Source organism: Labrus mixtus, chromosome 20, assembly GCF_963584025.1.
Source record: "Labrus mixtus chromosome 20, fLabMix1.1, whole genome shotgun sequence".
Classification (NCBI taxonomy): domain Eukaryota; kingdom Metazoa; phylum Chordata; class Actinopteri; order Labriformes; family Labridae; genus Labrus; species Labrus mixtus.
This window is the reverse complement of record NC_083631.1, coordinates 1,224,709-1,242,342: the sequence shown is the minus strand read 5'-3', so window position 1 is coordinate 1,242,342 and position 17,634 is coordinate 1,224,709. Positions and strand designations below refer to the sequence as shown.

Below are 17,634 nucleotides of genomic sequence, written 5' to 3'. Positions count from 1 at the left end.
ACGTGACAGAAAACATGTTGGAGTCTGCAGTTATGCCAAAAACTAAAAAATTGGGGTGGCTCCTACAACAGGTCAGTCCATCTGAGAGGAGCAAAGCAGAAATGTATGTGGACCTTACCTTTTCTCCAGCGAACTAAGTTTGTTATATCTATAGACCAAAGTATCAGGTATGTGAAAAAGTCAGGAGTTGTGGTATTTATATAAACTCTAACCCTTTGGCTCTTTTATTTAACCTCTCCATACCCTCAAGCATAAAATGTAAGTCTTAAGACTGACTACAGAACACATGAGTTTTAAATACATGAAAGTTTGATGGCAGTCATCGGTGAGTGAAATGAATTGCATTATAACATGGCACTTTTGAAAAAGTTCTTTAAATCTCACTTTTGTTGTTAACTACAGAACAATTACAAAATGCGCTTGGAACATCGACTGATCTTCAAAAAATCATGTTAGTACTGAATCATGTTAGTGGCCTTTTACTACTATATTCCAGATAAATTGAGTTTTAGTTGCAATCCCTTTTAATCAATGTATATCTCTTCTGGCTGACATGGAGACCTGTGTAATATGATTTATCTTTTAATTAATGTTGAATGTATCATTAATGTACAATGTACAATGATGAATTTATAATTTATCAACAAAGAGAGACCATTGCCTCACAATATATAACAAGTGCACATTGGTCAGTTACCAGCAGTATGAGCTGGAAAGCTGTTTTTCAGACAGCAAAAGACAATTTAAGCATCTGACTGCTCACGACTAATAATTTTAGAGTTATCTGAGCCATTATGGGAAAGGACAATGCTGCCCCCTTGTGTCAAAAATGGTAACTTTGGAAACTGCCTCCATTCTCAAACACATTTTAACAAAGAATAGGAGTGAATACTAAAGTGGGAGGAAAGCCAATACAAATAAAATCCAAATTCTACAGAATTGTGCTTACTTGAACTCATCTAACTAGTTTGTTTAAACTAATAAAATAGTTTCAGATTAATTTTCTTTGTTTAATTAACATTGTACAAAAAGTAAGGTAATTTGTGTTTAGTAGATTATTTCTTTGTTGTAACAATGCTCCTTGGCAATAAATCTTATACTGTTGGAAAGCCTGTTTGTTTCCCTTTTAAATGGTGCCACATTTGTAAGGAACATGCATTTGTAGGATGAGCAGCAGAGCTAAGTATTTGGGTTGCTCCCATGAAAAACTTGTCAAATCTTCTCTGCCAATGCCAATCAGCTTATTCTACTGATTTGGATCCAGTGGCATTTTGATGTGTCCTTCTTGTAAATAAAGTAAACTAAGAGGTTTGAGACAAAAGGAAACACTTTGTGGTTTAAAATAAGTGGAGTTCTCCTTCAATGAGTGTATATATCACATGTATTCCTACAGTAATTCCAACCAAATCAATATAGTTTTGATGCACAGCAGCAAAGAAAAACTGTTCACATCAATAAATAGGTGCGTATAGTATGTGCAAACAGATCTTTATTTTGTCTTACCTGAGCCTTCGAGAAGTCAGCATAAACTAGTTATGAACACTCTTTGATATTTCCTTGTTACACTTAAGCTTGTTAACAAAAGGTTGCATATATATTGTATACAGTAGAAAACATTTTGAATACATTTTGAATTCTGGTTAAAAAGCGATGTGAAGCTAACTTTTTCAACCTAGGTCCAGAAGCAGAAACATCATGCCTGAACCTCAACTTTGATTTCCTGAGAAGCATATTATACCCATCCATGTAAGCGAGGCCATGCTTTAAGCTTTAACACATGATGGACCTCCAACCTGAAATCTCAAAGCTCACACAAGGAATCTCACTACACACTATTCAAAACGTGCTCTCCTCTATCCATGGAAAAAACATACACACTTTATAGTCCCAGTCTATCGAATTACATTGGACATCTCCTTATCCAAACACCTTGGGAGGAGGGGGCATGGTTTTCAACCTCTTGTCAAGCAATATTGCACAAAGAAATAAACATTAAAGTAATTTCATATTTATTGGTTGTAGTAAAATTAAACTGAGTAAGGTGAACTAAGTGAGAGATATTTTGAAGTGTGAAAATCATGTTCAAATGGCGGAAATAATGCTCCAACTTGTTGCAAATTGCTGTTAAAAATAAGTGCCATCATCATCATTGCTGGTGAGTGCACAACTACTCTGTTAGATTTGAGCCAACACTGCACAATCAGAATTCAGTCTTACTCAACTACATAGCTTACAAAGTGTACTACATGGAAAGGTACTGACATAAGTAGCCAAATTAAACTGAAATAAGCTTTTTGACTAACAGAGCAGCCGGTATAGTATGGTATAGAATTAGATGCTGGGCCTTTATTTGGATACTCCATGAAGTACACCAAGTATGCTACATGTATGTAACTGAGTATGGCTGAATTGGTATTGGTATATGACCTGAGGTGAGGATTATTTCAATGAACTATACAAACACAGGGACTGAACCACAATATACAGTAACTTTGACACCTTAAAGAAGTACAATTGAAATCATATAGTACAACTCAGATTGAAGATTGAACAGAGCTTTTCCAAACTGCCCAAGGTGCAAAGTGTGACTTTTACTTTGAGATCATTTTAAGAAATTGAATGTAAACGTTATCCAAATCTATTGGTTTTTATGTTTTTATTACCTTTAACACTTCTTAATGAAAGGTACTCTTGACATAAGCTAGCCTTGTCTTATTACAGTAAGCACATGGACATAATTTAAGACATGTTGACCTCTGTTGAGTTACCAGTCTTACATTTGTGCATATAACGGAATAATTTGAAATGGTAAGTAAAGACCTGTGGTCATTGTGTAAGGGGGGCGGAAGTTCTATGAAACCCCCCTTTGGGTTAATCCAGTCCGGGTTTCTCTTCTCTTCTCTTCTATCAGATTTCAAAACCTTGGTTGACAAGGCTAATGTATCACAATAAACAGTCTTCTTTCATGTTATTGTTGAGTTGTAAGAAGTAGGCAGAGATTGTTTTGAATTATCTCCTTCCTGTTGCTTTGGAGGGACACTGCATGGCTCATATTGGCTGGCTCATATTGAAGAGGTGAACATAAAACTATCCCTTCAGGAAATCCAACCTGGAAGATAAATAAGAGGAAGAATTAACAAGTTTGAAAAGTTTTTCTTCATAAAAATGTGCTGTCTGACACTCAAGTCTCAAAGGTAACAGCAAACAACAATAAAGTCTATGTATCTTCAAATGGTGAATGATATGATATGTTGTGTTTCCAGTCTATATACATGTTTGCTTTTTTTTGTCTGTAATAACCTTTTTGGAAACCAGTTTTCACTTGAAAGTCAAAGTAATCAGAGTAAATGGTAGTAAAAGCAGACATGCCCATCCATCCATTATCTATACCACTTTTTATCTTTCGGGTTGCAATGCTGGAGTCGATCCCAGCTGTCATTGGGGATCATTGGGGATTGGAGAGCTGGGTAAACCAGTCAATCACAGGGCTGACAAACAGACAACCAGTCACACTCAATTCACTCCTACCGGCAATGAAGAGTCTCCATAACATAATGAGCATGTCTTAAGACTGTGGGAGGGAACCAGAGTACCCATAGAGAACCCACACATGCACATACGGAGAACATGTAATCTCCACACAGAGAGTATCCTCTCCGACAGGGATCCGAACCAGGAATCTCCTCGCTGTGAGGCAACAGAAAGAATTAATCCACATATTCTTAAATGTGTACACATTGTCACATATGTGGGTGTATTGTATTCTTAATTTAGAAATATATTATATATAGGAAACTAGCTGAATAGATAAGTATTAATGGAGAGGGCGTGGGGATATTTATACACATGCTGAAAACAGCAATCCAATGCATGTTTCATGCTTAATAGCAGATGTTAATTTGTAACACCTGTCCCTTGAAGGGCTTTGACATGCCAACTAAATAGCTTAGTGTACCACAATTTTTTCTTTACTTTCCACTGTTTGTAATTATTATTTATTTTCTGTCTGTTTTTTTATGTTCACCTTTATCATTTGTTACATGTTAATAATACAATTTCAAATCAAGTCAAAGAGTAAGCAAATATTTAAGCATGATGGTGATGGTAAATTAGCCATAAAACCTAACAAACACAATTGCTCTTTAAAACAGCACATGCAAATCCCCCATTAACATTCCTTTTGAATATTAATGACGAAGCAGCAGGAGCAACTTGGTTTACTTGTTCAAGGACACATCTGACATGTAGATGCAGGAGCTGGGGATTTAACCCTTAACCTTCCGGTTAAAAGGCAACAGTCTCTACCAACTGAGCCACAGCTGATCTTTAATCCTCATGATTATCCTATTGATATCCAGATTTTCTATGAATAACAAGGACTTTCGTTGGTTTTAATGGCAGTTTTACATTTCTAGGTTTTCTTTTGTACCTTCATGTATTCATATATCTTATTATGATTATTGCACTGTATTGTGTCCCTGCCTTTTTCCTATGTGTTCTGACAAATTGACAAATTGTCCTTTAGGGACAATAAGTTGAAATAGCTTCAAGTGTTATTGCTAATGTAGGATGACTATATCCTGACTCCATGATGATCTTCCCCGCTCCCTCTTCAAAAGAAAGTTAATTTCCAATTATTAGATTTTTGGAATGTCCTTTACTCAATGGACTCCATGTTGCAGTTTTGAGATAAAAACAAATGTTCTGTTCCAAACTGCACTATAAACTTTTTAATATCAACACACTCTTCTTGATAAGTAGTAGTAATCAGTAGTAGTAATCATTTATTTCGGTCACAGGAAAAAACTAAAACATTTTGACCGAAAAGCTGTAGGCTGAAGCTTTACCTTATTACACCTACCCTTGTTACAAATCTCATTATTTAAGACACTACTAGTGTGGTTACAAAAAACAAAACATATCAGAACAAAATTTGTTCCAAGAATTTATTTCAAAACAAAACAAATGAAACAAACAAAAAACAAAACAGAAGTCACACTCAAAAAAAATAATCAAACCAACCTTTTATATTTGTTAAACACCATTTTTCTAAACAAAAATTGAAATCTGGAAAGTGAACTACACATTTTTAATTCCATGGCATAAGTATTCCACAAGTTAACCCCTTTTACCGAAATACACCTGTTCTTTATGTTTGTCCTTACCTTTGGTTTTTTATACACACCTATTCCCCTTAGTTCATACCGGCTCTCTCTAGTTTCAAAAAACCTCTGAATACGGTTGGGAAGCAAATGATTTTATGCCTTGTACATTATCTGGGCAGTTTTTAGATCTACTAGATCGCTGAATTTCAAAGCGTGTATGTTAATAAATAGTGCGTTAGTTGGTTTGTAATAATCAGATCTATTTACAATTCTTATAGCTTTTTTCTGTGGCATGGAAATGGGATTAATGTTGGTTTTGTATGTGTTTCCCCATACCTCCACGCAGTAGGTAATGTATGGAACCAGGAGTGCACAATACAATATATACAGTGAGTTTTGATTCAGGAATTCTTTAGTTTTACATAATATTGCAATGGTTTTAGACATTTTTGTTTTTACATTATTAATGTGTGGTTTCCAACACAATTATCACCCCCAGAAATTTATTCTCATACACTCTTTCTATCTCAACATCATCAATCATCATTTTTACTTGCTTTTTGATTTGCCTATTACCAAATACTATGAACTTTGTTTTACTTACATTCAGTGACAACTTTGTTGATGTCAAACCATTTCTTAATGTTCTTTTCTTAATGTTCATTTCTCTTTCCACTGTCTTGAGCAGCTGGTCCAAGCTATTCACGGAGCAATACAAATTAGTGTCATCAGCAAACAAAACAAATTTTAACAATTTAGACACTCGACAGATATCATTTATGTACAGTATAAACAGTTTGGGGCCTAGCACCGAACCTTGTGGAACCCCGCAGGTAACTTTCAACATATCTGAATCTACATTTTTTTATTTGAACATACTGATATCTATTGTTGAGGTAACTTTTTAACCATGCATGTGCTGTTCCTCTAACACAATATCTCTCTAGTTTTTTCAATAATAATTCATGATCAATTGTGTCAAATGCTTTTTTTAAATCTATAAATACCCCCACACTATATTCCTTATTGTCAATTGCAGAAGATATCTCTTCTGCCAGTTCTATCACTGCCATGGAAGTGGACCTGTTTGTTCTAAATCCATATTGATGGTCGCTCAATAAGTTGTGTTTTTCAATGAAATTGTCGAGTCTTTGTTTCTAAAATTTTTGAGAACTGGGAAAGCAGAGAGATTGGTCTATAATTGGAAAATGTATGTCTATCTCCATTTTTGTAGATAGGAATGACTTTTGCTGTTTTCATTTTGTTGGGAAATATACCTGTTTGGAGGGATTGATTGCAGATATGTGTCAATGGCTTAACAATACATTCAATAATGTTTTTAACAAGCGACATATCAATATTAGAGCAATCAGTGGACTTTTTGTTTTTAAATTTATTCATGATGTCAAGTATTTCATTTTCATCAACACCACTAATAAAGATTGTGTCAGAGTTTTTAGAAACAATATCTTCATCTACTCCCTCTTTATTTGTTGTGAAAGAGGAATAAGTGAATAAACACATTGCTGCATTTCAGTGTTCTGCAGTTATTACCTTGCAGCACAGTAGATCAGACCTAATCCTCAAACTTCATGACTCCTTCGAAGCCATGGTAGGTGAAGGGTTCCAGAACAGGACTGCATGCCTCTTGAGCAAGGCAGGCCATCCTGTTGTTTTCACAGCTGTCTTCAGTGCCTGGTTCAATGTACACCCCATCAGCAGAGTGGATGGAAGGATCCTCATCAAAGTAGTTGTGTGGCCGCAGAATGACCCCTCCCCCGTTGCCCACTGTGAGTGTGTTGGGGATGTCCTCTGCATGGGGGATGTGGAGAAAACCGGTGGTCACCCAGGCAACCAGATCCTGCAAGCACATTTTAATACACATCATGTAAATCACATCAGCAAAGTGATTGGATGTCAAGTTTACAAACATGTTAGTATTATCGATTATTCTACATGCAGATGAAACTTTCACACACCTCGTTTTCAATGTTTTCATTGTCTTCAATGTACTTGCTGAAGTCCACAGCTGGAGTCCACATGTTATTTTGACTGTACAAACTAGAGCTGGTCCGTTCTAAATCCTTGTGCTTGGTGATGGCAACCTTATATCTGGGGACAGACAGAAGAGTATATGGAGAGAAGTCAATGGATGACCTGCAGAGCCATCTCTCAGCTTCTTAGGCTTTGTTGTGTCTCGTAGGAAATGCAAACAGACAAGACAAGACACCAGATAAGAACACTGCAATTGATGAATGAACAAAGCCCCAGCTCGTATAATTATTAGGTAAAAGTCAAGGTATAATGCAAACATTTCTGGAATTCACTATAACACTCTGTCCCTAAATGGCTACTAAAGCAATGTATGTATGGATATACGATAACTACAATTGATGAAAAGGCTTTAATTAAGTTATTTTTATGAGTTCCTTGTCCTGCATGAGAGTTGATGTTCCAAACGGCCATTCAAAACCCTGACCTCCCAAACCCTTATCACCCATGTCACTACATAAAGGCTACATCATAACAGGGGCAGTCACTGTGAAGATACAGTGGTGTCCTGCATGAAATGTGATGTACTTAAAGGGATACTTCACCCATTTGAATTAAGCTTTGTATCATTAGAAACCTGGTAGTATTTTTGAATGGTCGTGCATCCCGCCCTCATTTTCCCCTGAGATGGGAAATCTTTGTATTTCTTGTCTGCAAAAGGAGTCTCCGATGAGGCAAAAATCGCCATTTTGCATCATCGGCAGCTGCTGTGGTTAGCAGGGTGAAACTACAATGCTAGTTTTATATATATTTTCGACCACTGAAGATACAGACCTATCACAGATCAGTGGGTGGGACCTCACTCACAGAATCAAAACTTAACGTCCGCCATATTGCTAGGAAGCTATGCTAACAGGCTCTATGGAGAAAGCCCATAAGAACCGACAATGGCTAAAAAAAAATATGTTTCAACTTCAAACTGATATGGATGAAGGGGATTTTGAAGGTCTTGTGCTCCAATCGGATGTTCGTGGCTATCTCTATGAGCCATGATATAGTGGCGAGGCGGCTGCTGCCGACAGGCAGGTTCCCTGCTGCAGCAGCCGAGGCAGGAGACTTGCCTGTCGGCAGCTGTGAGGACAAGGAGCCGGGGCCGGCTCGAGCTGGGGCGAATTGGTGGTATTAGTGCTCTCACTGTTTGCCTATGAACACAGATATAGAGTCTGTTTTCTGCCAGGAATTTCCAAGATGCCAATTCCTTCTGGAAGAAATCTCTGAATCAGTTGAGGAAACGGCCGTATGTGTTGTAGTAAATATGTCTGTAAATAGAGGACCGGGACCCTGGCTTCAGTGGGAGTGGCTTGCGGTGCTGTGCATTCTTGGAGTTGGTGTCTTTCATCCACGAGCCAAAAAGACACTTTCTGACTTTTCTCGTTCAAGAAGGCACCAACTTCGAAATGTATTTCACATTTCTACTACATGTATGACCCAATGTCAAAACAGATTCATGTTTAAACGGGTGAACTATCCCTTTAAAGAGTCACTAAAACCCCAGACCACTTATTTTTTGCTGAAAACCTATGTATATAGATATCAAGTAGTGATGTTGATCAGTTTGGGTCCAAATATCAACATTTTAGTACTGAGTATGTAAATTCTACATACAGTATTGTGTTAGAAATATGCATAGCGTTTGCCCTCTGTACTGCACTTACATTTGTCTTTTGACTGATCCGGAGGCAGGTGACATATGTGGTGCCAGCTCTTATCATCAAACCACTCATGAGACATTGCCCATCCTCCCCGTCCTTAGGACTGGTTCAGATTGATACTACTCTGGTCCACCTAGGTTGTGGCCTACAGGAGGCTCTACTTCAAATTACATTTCTGCAAAAGCGTGATTGCTGCTTCTACGTTTGTCGTTCAAGACTAAATAACCTTGCTAAACTTGGTAATCAGTTTATGTGTTCTTGTTGCATTGACTGTAACAGTTGCGGCTGATGGTAACAGCACAAATATATTGGTGTGTCTTAACGCTCATCCCCATCCTCCCTTTTGATTTTCCCTTTTGAGTCCAAACAAGTATTGACTGTGATTTTCACTAGACTGATTTCTCAAAGGATTAACCCAGAGTGTTAACTGAACCTTCATGAGGTAATATGAGATACATGTATTTTGTTTTTCAATCATTGACCAACAGTATATGAAAGTGAGGTTGTTGTTTTTTAAACTTTGTGACAATCTTACCTGGCCCAGGACATGGACTTCTCTTCTGCCTGGCTCTCTGGGAGGTGGTCCCCGGTGAAGCTGAACACCTGCAGCCTGTAGGAGCGATTGTGACCCCATCGATTGGTCTGGTTGCTGGCAATGTGGAGGTAGCGTGGAGTCTTGGTGTTATAACGCAGAGCAGCTTCCTGTCAAGGTATATCAGAAGATGTTTGTCAAACTGTTTTTTTTAAGCATCTGAAATCACAATTAGTCACAGAGTAATGCAGCATATATGTCAAAGTTCTTAATTTTGTGAATAAAAAGTAAAGGTCTCTTAATCATGACAAAAGTTTATTTTCTCTCTTCTTCTTCAGAAGGAGCATGTTGGGGTCTGTGGTTGATTTGTTTTAGGTTCCACCTTACACCTTGACCACATCTTTTTTGTTGCCTTGGACTTTGCTGAGGAAGGCAAGGAGCTCCTGAGAAATTACAAACGCTCTCCTCAGCGTAACAGCTTACCGTTAAACTTACAGACATATTCTGTTAGAAATAGAAGCAAGTCCTTACCTATATGTTTGCCTCTGACTCATAAGTTAGGAACAGCCTTAAAAATGACACATAAACTGACAAATCAGTGATTAATTAGGGTAATTGGTGCATTTATTAACTGTTTCTACACCAGGTTAGGTTTATTTTTATTTTCATATGTTTTTATATTTTCATGAATAGGATGTTGGGACTGGCTTTCTAGCCTATCACTCTTCCGGTACATCATAATTTTTACCACTCAAAAACATTTTGAATGGTGAAAATGATTTCAGTCTGAACCAGTTGGGAACAGAACTTAGACATCAAAGTTGAACTGACAACTTCTAGACTTATCTACATATGGATTTAGTCGTATATTACCAGGCTACGATGTTGATGACCTGTTGAGTTTTTATTTTTTTATTTTTAAGGAACTTGGATTTTTACTAAAGCACTATCAATTGATAATTTGGCTACTTTGGAGCAAGTGAACAGCCTGTAAAAAACTTGACAGTAACACTTGCCCATTTACACATGCAGCATACACAGTGAGTGCTTTTGGCCATACATAAGGTTGCCCATGACTTTTTGGCATCCTGCACATTTACTATGATAATGCCTTGTATTATTATTTTTATCAGCATTTGTTATTGTTTCACAGTATTCACCAGGTCTCAGCTTTTCTGCTCTTAGTATTCATGTGCCCCAGTTCCCAGCCTTTGTTTACCTGTCACTGCCTGCCTACTGCCCCATAGTATGCATATATAAAGAGGTTATCTATTCAGACCAAAATTGTTTTTTTTTAGTTTTTTTTTACAAGGCAATAACATTTTTATTGCTCTTAAATGGTCATTTAAACATGGGGTGTGTATGTGACTTCTAGGGCTTTTGGAGCCAGCCTCACATGAACACTCAGGAACTAGAGTGTTTTTCACGTCTGCATGTTTGTGGGTTCAAGTTAACTGTTAATCAAAGCTAGAACAATGTTGCCTCCTGCTGTTAGAAATAAGTTAAGCCGTTTTCACATATGCACTCCGGATAATATCTAGATTAAAGGAGGACTTCTCCGGAGATTCTCCCGAACTAGCCGTTCACATATGCTCCTCACAGCGGGGGACTTTTCCTGTCAGAGGGGAGGGGGGTCGGGGGATTTCCCGACGTAAGACGTGATGTAAATAAACAACGCGGAAGTAGCGGCCGAAGCAACAGAGTCCGCTACACGACGTTATAATGAGAATATTTGTCTTTATATCAATGCTATGTGTAGTCTAATGGAATGACAACATCCACTACAGAGAGGAGAACAACATACTGACGAACAGAAAACAGAATGCAGACGTTTAATTAGAGCACAGAGATCGTAGTGGTCGCGTGCAGACACTTTAGGCATTCACATATAAGCGTCATTCTCTTTCTATTGGCGGAGTTGAAATCTCCAGAGTATATGCTGCTGCGTTGAGACATCAACTCACTAAAATACTAGGGGTCTGGCCGGATAAACTCCAGGTAAAGTCTGCGCGAAAAATGCGGCTGTTTGCGTTCACACATAGCCTAAAGAACCTCCGGGTAGCGAAATCTCCAGCATTTTTCAGGAGATTTCCGTATGTGTGAAAAGGGTTCTCGTGAGATAGTTTCCTGACCTTTACACAAAAACACAACTGAAAAGGCTGAGGGGAACCACAGAGCTGAGTTTAAATCTTTGTGGGTTTGTCACTATGTGCAACCGCTACAAACCTTAAACTGTACTTAAACAAGTGTACTACCTTTTGAAAGTAAAACATTCAATATTTGAAACAAAGAACAAAAGCTGACCTTTTCTGTTTTCAGTTGTTTCTCCACAAGCTGAGGGACCATAGCGTAGTGATCAGGCATCCATGGAAGAGACATGTTGACATATTCCATATCTTTGGTCTGGAAAACATTCTTAAGACCTGAGAAAAAATATATACAAAATGTTTTTGTTAAAACATGTTTTTTGTTGTAGTTTCATAAAACTCTTGTGGACTGGGCATTTGTACAACCCAGTCTCATGTCAAAATGTGTAATACCTACGTTGGTCCACAGCTCAAAACGTAGTAGTTTCACACTAAGGGCTCTAAAATTGTGACATGTCTACGTTTCCTTTTGTCTACTCTTTTGTATAGGCATACCTCAGGTCACGTGACTGCCCAGTTTTCCCCTGGCGAAAAGAAAAACATGGCGGACATCCCTTCTATTTTCGGTGGAAAATGCAATATTTTAAGATAGTTTGAGGCTTAAGTGTCGTTTTGATAACCTTTCTGGCGACAAATGTATATTGTATCTTCATAATCTTCGTTCGGTTTATGTTTATGATCTTTAGTTTGTTCGTTTCTACAAAGATTCTTTCAGGTCTCGATAGAAAAACGTTGGGCTGTTACGTTTTCTACTGTTGCTATGGTGATAGCTATGGACGCTATCAACAACGAACCGGAAGGAAGTGGACGTTCGGTTCGCGGCTCTTAAAACGGGTTACATCAGACCCTAGACATCAAACTAAGCTCCTATGCAATAAATAATGATTTCTGTTACATTTTTATGGATGTCTTTCATTACAACCAAATTTAATAAAACGATTGGAACAGATCGATGCATATTAGCAACATTATAAACTATAACATGTAACAATACATAAAGACAATACTGTACAGTTTGTGTGTGATTTATATGATTTTATTTAACAAAATAATCCTGACAGATTAATACTATCTTTAAAACAGGTTTGATTTGACCACTTTTTTACAATATACATAGTCTAGATTATTTTACAAAACCCATTTGGCTTTAGTAAATATTTGATATAGTGGGTAGATATACATTTTTTACAACCCTAATTATGTTCCCTCTGTGCACAACGCCAGACATAACTACCCGTTTCCCGTTTCTAGAATAACAGTCAAAATATCCGAAATTAACAGATACATGTACTTTATTTTAACATAGATCATATATGTACTAGGCAATAAATACTTCGGCCACACGAGATCCGTGACATATTCAGTGAATATATCTTTTGTAAGCCTTTTATAATCTTAGTTACAACCTTTTTTTGGAAACGGAAAAGACTACAATTATGGCGCCATTCAGTATCAAGCTGTATGACTTGACTCTGAGGAATTGTAGTCTTTTAGACAAATCTCAGTGTTTCCCTTACCTAAGAAGTAATATATATTTAATTGAGGGTACACAGGGGAGTTTAATTGGATGGTTAACACATTTATGTTATCAGATATTTAAAAAATAATTGATACATTTGTTAAAATGTATTTTAACCATATATAGCAGCTCCCCCTGTTGTTTTAGTGAGCTGACCCTACCCTCACATGGTACTTTGTTCCAAGACCTCTCTAAAACAGTTATTCCCATGTCTGTAGCCCCTTTTGTTACTGAGGTATAAGCCTTCAAACATGCCCTTGGTTCAAGGTTCAAAGGTCATTATTTCAAAACAGGGGTCATGTTATAACCTCATCTTCACATATGTTACTCTCCAGGATGAGACCTTTCCAACGATGTATGTCGTTCAGCTCTAAGCCAAAAACTTAAATATTCTCATTTCATAGGCAAGGGGTCTTGCAGTCATACTTTCATAGAGGTTTCAAAGCCCAGTACATAAAATGTTTTTTTATTTTTTTTATTTTGTTTGTTTGTTTGTTTGTTTTGGTGTAAGTATATCATGAAATCTGGGGAACTATATGCTTGGAGGACAGCCTTAAGTTCTTGGTTTAGAATAATGGCTAAAAGTAAAAATCTCTTATACTCTTGTCCATATTAATTCATCCTAGTACTTTTTTTTATCCTTCTTTCCTTATAGAAGAGTTAATCTAATTTGTCATCAGGCATTGTTTTAATATTCAGTTTAATGTCTTTCATAGAGCAACAGGGTTGAACAGGTCAAAAGGCTTCATGTCTCTGCTAGGCCTCAAATGGTCAAGTTAGCTCTTTTAAGCACCTTTAAAAGGTGTTTTTAACATCAGTCTTGTTCACAAAGCATACAGCATATAGGGGAGAATGACCCTCTGTCTTTTGGAACATTTTCACACTTTCTAACACCCTTTTTTGATGTTTTGATAAAAGTGTTTCAATTGTGAAAGGTTTGGCAAATTGAAAGTGGGGCCTTAAGTGACTTGTGGGCTCACAAAATCTCTTAGAAGACACCTAGGAAGTTGATTTTTGTTTTGGTGACAGTTCACAATCTCACGAACAACTGGTGAAAATGTTGGGGTTCTAGGTCAAACATAAGTGTATGAAAAAGGGATTTAAAATTTGAGTCTACGGAGAGGGGGGGGGGGCGTTGAATCGATAGTGAACGCGCCCTCGGCCTTTAAACCGACAGTGGGCATGACTGCACGATTGCGCATGTCAGCAGCACACTGGCAGACCATAGCATAATGGACTTTTTGAATGGCTTTTTGCTTAGATTCCTGGAATGGGATCTTTGTTTAACACAGATTTAAGATGTGTTTTTGCAACCAACCTTAGAAAACATCAGTAAATACCCCCTGAAAGATCTAATAAAGAGGTCGCTCACAAGTGACGATAATCAATACGTCATTATGTGATGTCAGTGTCATGCGCCCGTTTGTAGTTCTTATCGCCAGCCATTTATTTTATTGATTACATTTTCTGGTATTAATCTAATCCGTCAGGATTATTTTGTTAAATAAAATCATATAAATCACACAAACTGTACAGTATTGTCTTTATGTATTGTTACATGTTATAGTTTATAATGTTGCTAATATGCATCGATCTGTTCCAATCGTTTTATTAAATTTGGTTGTAATGAAAGACATCCATAAAAATGTAACAGAAATCATTATTTATTGCATAGGAGCTTAGTTTGATGTCTAGGGTCTGATGTAATTTTAAGAGCCACGAACCGAACGTCCACTTCCTTCCGGTTCGTTGTTGATAGCGTCCATAGCAACCACCATAGCAACAGTAGAAAACGTAACAGTCCAACGTTTTTCTATCGAGACCTGAAAGAATCTTTGTAGAAACGAACAAACTAAAGATCATAAACATAAACCGAACGAAGATTATGAAGATACAATGTACATTTGTCGCCAGAAAGGTTATCAAAACGACACTTAAGCCTCAAACTATCTTAAAATATTGCATTTTCCACCGAAAATAGAAGGGATGTCCGCTATGTTTTTTTTTTCTCCAGGGGAAAACTGGGCAGTCACGTGACCTGAGGTATGCCTATACAAAAGAGTAGACAAAAGGAAACATAGGCATGTCACAATTTTAGAGCCATTATTGTGAAACTACTACGTTTTGAGCTGTGGACCAACGTAGGTATTACACATTTTGACATGAGACTGGGTTGCATTTGTATCTACTGTTTACATTTATTTCATTTTTAAACTATGAAGCCAGACTTAACACTATTGTCTCCCCAACAGTCACTGTACCTAATGTTAATCAGCGACAAGGGCGCTGCTAGGGTTTTCTGACCCTTAATGAAAAATAAAAAATAATTCAATATTTTAAAAAATTAACCAATTTTCTAATATTTTGTAGGGGTCTGTCATTGGCTTTAATAGTGTTACTGTCTGTCCCCCGAATGGTGCCCCTAATCACCAACTCCAGTTTCTCTTGGCTCTGTGTGTTTCACAGTCATTGTGTCAGTGTTCCTGTTCTTTGGTTTGGACTGAAAGTCTGAGAATTAGATATTGCCTAAGCAAAGGCTTTTTTATGTATTAAATAATGTATAAAAGGCAGCACATGTCAAGTTCCAAGTTAAGGAGGACAAAACACAATTTCCCCTCCTTTATAGTGAACTGTTAGTGTTTTGTCCTCCTTAACTTGGAACTTGACATGTGCTGCCTTTATATAGAATAGAATAGAATAGAATTACTATTAGTAATAAGTCCTAAAAATATAAAAACTAAGAATGATAATATACACATCCAGGATTTAACTAAGCAGAAATATGCTATTACTAATTTTTGAAAATTTTTGCCACTATTTATTCTCTTCAATTAATGGATCTTTAACTGATAATCACTTCCCGGTTTTGGCTAATTGTTTGGAGTGTTCTCTTGGTTTGTGAATACAATTAGTACAAAAGACTACTACGTTTTCTTTTTACAAAACCCAGTCACACATCGCTCTCTGTCCTGCATAAAATATCAGATTAACATGCCATACTGTCACTCACCCATCACATCCAGATCAACCTTGAAGTTTATAAAGTGAGTGTGAATGTTCCCAAGCACCTTATCCGCCACCTGGTGTCCATATTTCAGACTACCGTCCATCAGGTAAGAAGAAGAAATGTAGCCGGTGGCATGCACCTTGGCTTCCACTGATCCGCTCTGGTAGAAGATAAAATCCCACATGTAGTCATAGTTCTCTATTGCTGTGATTGTCCTGAACACCAAGGCGTTGTTAACCATCCCCCCGTAGTTGTTGTGGAAAAAGTCAGCGAAGTGCCTCCGTAAGGGCTGGCCCATATTGTGTTCAAAGACGCATATTGAATTACGGTATCTGACCGGGGCTGGGACATCGATATAGCGGTACGTGTCGATGTAGGTGGCGTCGTAGGGGCAGTCCACACCACGGGTTAGTTCGTGGGCAAAGCGCCCTATCCCGAAGCTGGTGTCTAAAAACTTCGTCATCATCATCCCAGGAGTCACTGAACCGTACACAGACATGGCCTCTTGCACGCTCAGTTCGTAGACGATCCTCTCACCCCTGAAGCGCACATCAAAAACCCTCGCGCCTGTAAGTGAGCTCAGCCCAAAGGCAAAGCTCCAGTCCAGATACACAACGTGGTTGTTGCTGATGCTGTAGCGTTTACCATCCACGGTAAACAGCTGCGGACCGACCTGCTGATGCTTGTGCTTTGGTTTCAGTGACCCATAGTCAGCTGACTCCTTGTAAACGATTTTCTTTACAGACCCAGCTTCATATTTCTGCTTTAGTTCTTCTACAGTGTCAAAGTATTGGCCGTTATAAAGCAGCCGCTCCACTTTCCAGTTGGAAGCGTTTAGGCTCTCGTGGTTGACCTGTACCTCGAAGCCAGCCGGGTGGATGTACATGCCGCTCATATCTCTGAAGAAAGAAAGCCAGGTCTTTCTGTCCCCGGATTGGACGCCACGAGGCATCTGCTCAAACGCATTCAACTGTTTGTCTGCCCCTACGTCAAAGCTTTCTTTCATGAGCTTCTTAAGTTTGGAGAAAACATGTTGCTCAAAAAAGTTGAAAAGCAATGCGTATTCTCCAATTGTGACGGTGCGCGCAGTGATAGGCAGCTCCATCTTGTACCTCTCTTTGGTGACATCATTGATGTATGTTGGGTTTGGAAGAGGTCCCACTACGTACTCCTTAATGTAGCCTTGCGCACCATGAAAGACTACCACCGTCGCCTCTCTGGCCGGCTTGGCAGCTTTACCGTCCAAGAATGCCAGCGCGTCCCCTTTCTTTGGCAAAGATAAGTCTATTAAAAACAAGAAGTTTTCCCCTGGTTTAGTGAGCTGGCTGGTGGATATATCCAATTCTTTTTGCTTGAGCATGTACTGTTGGACCTGCAGGTACTCCTCCCGAGTGAGGTCAGCGAACACGACGCTGCGCTCGTCGTGCTTGACCCGCAGCGGCTGGACACGCTGAGCGGAACATTTGGGCGCCCTGCTGGAGTGGATCCCGATCAGAACTATGTTGAGAATGATGGAGACCAGGACGAAGAGGATAAGCGCCCATTTCACAAGAGAGTTCATTCTCTGCTCTACCATTACGCACAGGCTTGTGGAAAGGCAGGAGAGGACTAAGCTCTGGG

At 38.3% G+C, this 17,634-nt stretch overlaps 1 protein-coding gene and 1 long non-coding RNA gene across 2 annotated transcripts in view; one reads left to right on the top strand and one right to left on the bottom strand.

Moving 5' to 3' along the window:
- Window positions 1-12,382, top strand: part of LOC132995636 (uncharacterized) — a 169,882-nt gene extending 157,500 nt beyond the window's left edge. The window contains exon 2 of the long non-coding RNA XR_009677039.1: window positions 12,087-12,382. This is a non-coding gene — a long non-coding RNA (uncharacterized LOC132995636). The remainder of the gene's footprint in view (window positions 1-12,086) is intronic.
- On the bottom strand, window positions 4,872-17,634 carry LOC132995632 (primary amine oxidase, liver isozyme-like). Its single transcript, XM_061065702.1, has 5 exons — window positions 16,018-17,634; window positions 11,646-11,764; window positions 9,345-9,511; window positions 7,085-7,217; window positions 4,872-6,966 (listed from the first exon to the last, which is right to left on the bottom strand). The coding sequence occupies exons 1-5, from the start codon at window positions 17,588-17,590 to the stop codon at window positions 6,682-6,684; spliced, it is 2,277 nt and encodes a 758-aa protein (XP_060921685.1). The 5' UTR covers window positions 17,591-17,634; the 3' UTR covers window positions 4,872-6,681.

Excerpts from the sequence above, each read along its gene's own strand:
- LOC132995632 (XM_061065702.1), bottom strand. The coding sequence starts at position 17,590 with ATGGTAGAGCAGAGAATGAACTCTCTTGTGAAATGGGCGCTTATCCTC. Across the intron at positions 11,765-16,017 it reads GGTTGATCTGGATGTGATGG|GTCTTAAGAATGTTTTCCAG; the intron begins GTGAGTGACAGT and ends ATTTTTTCTCAG. Across the intron at positions 7,218-9,344 it reads AAGTCCATGTCCTGGGCCAG|ATATAAGGTTGCCATCACCA; the intron begins GTAAGATTGTCA and ends GTCTGTCCCCAG.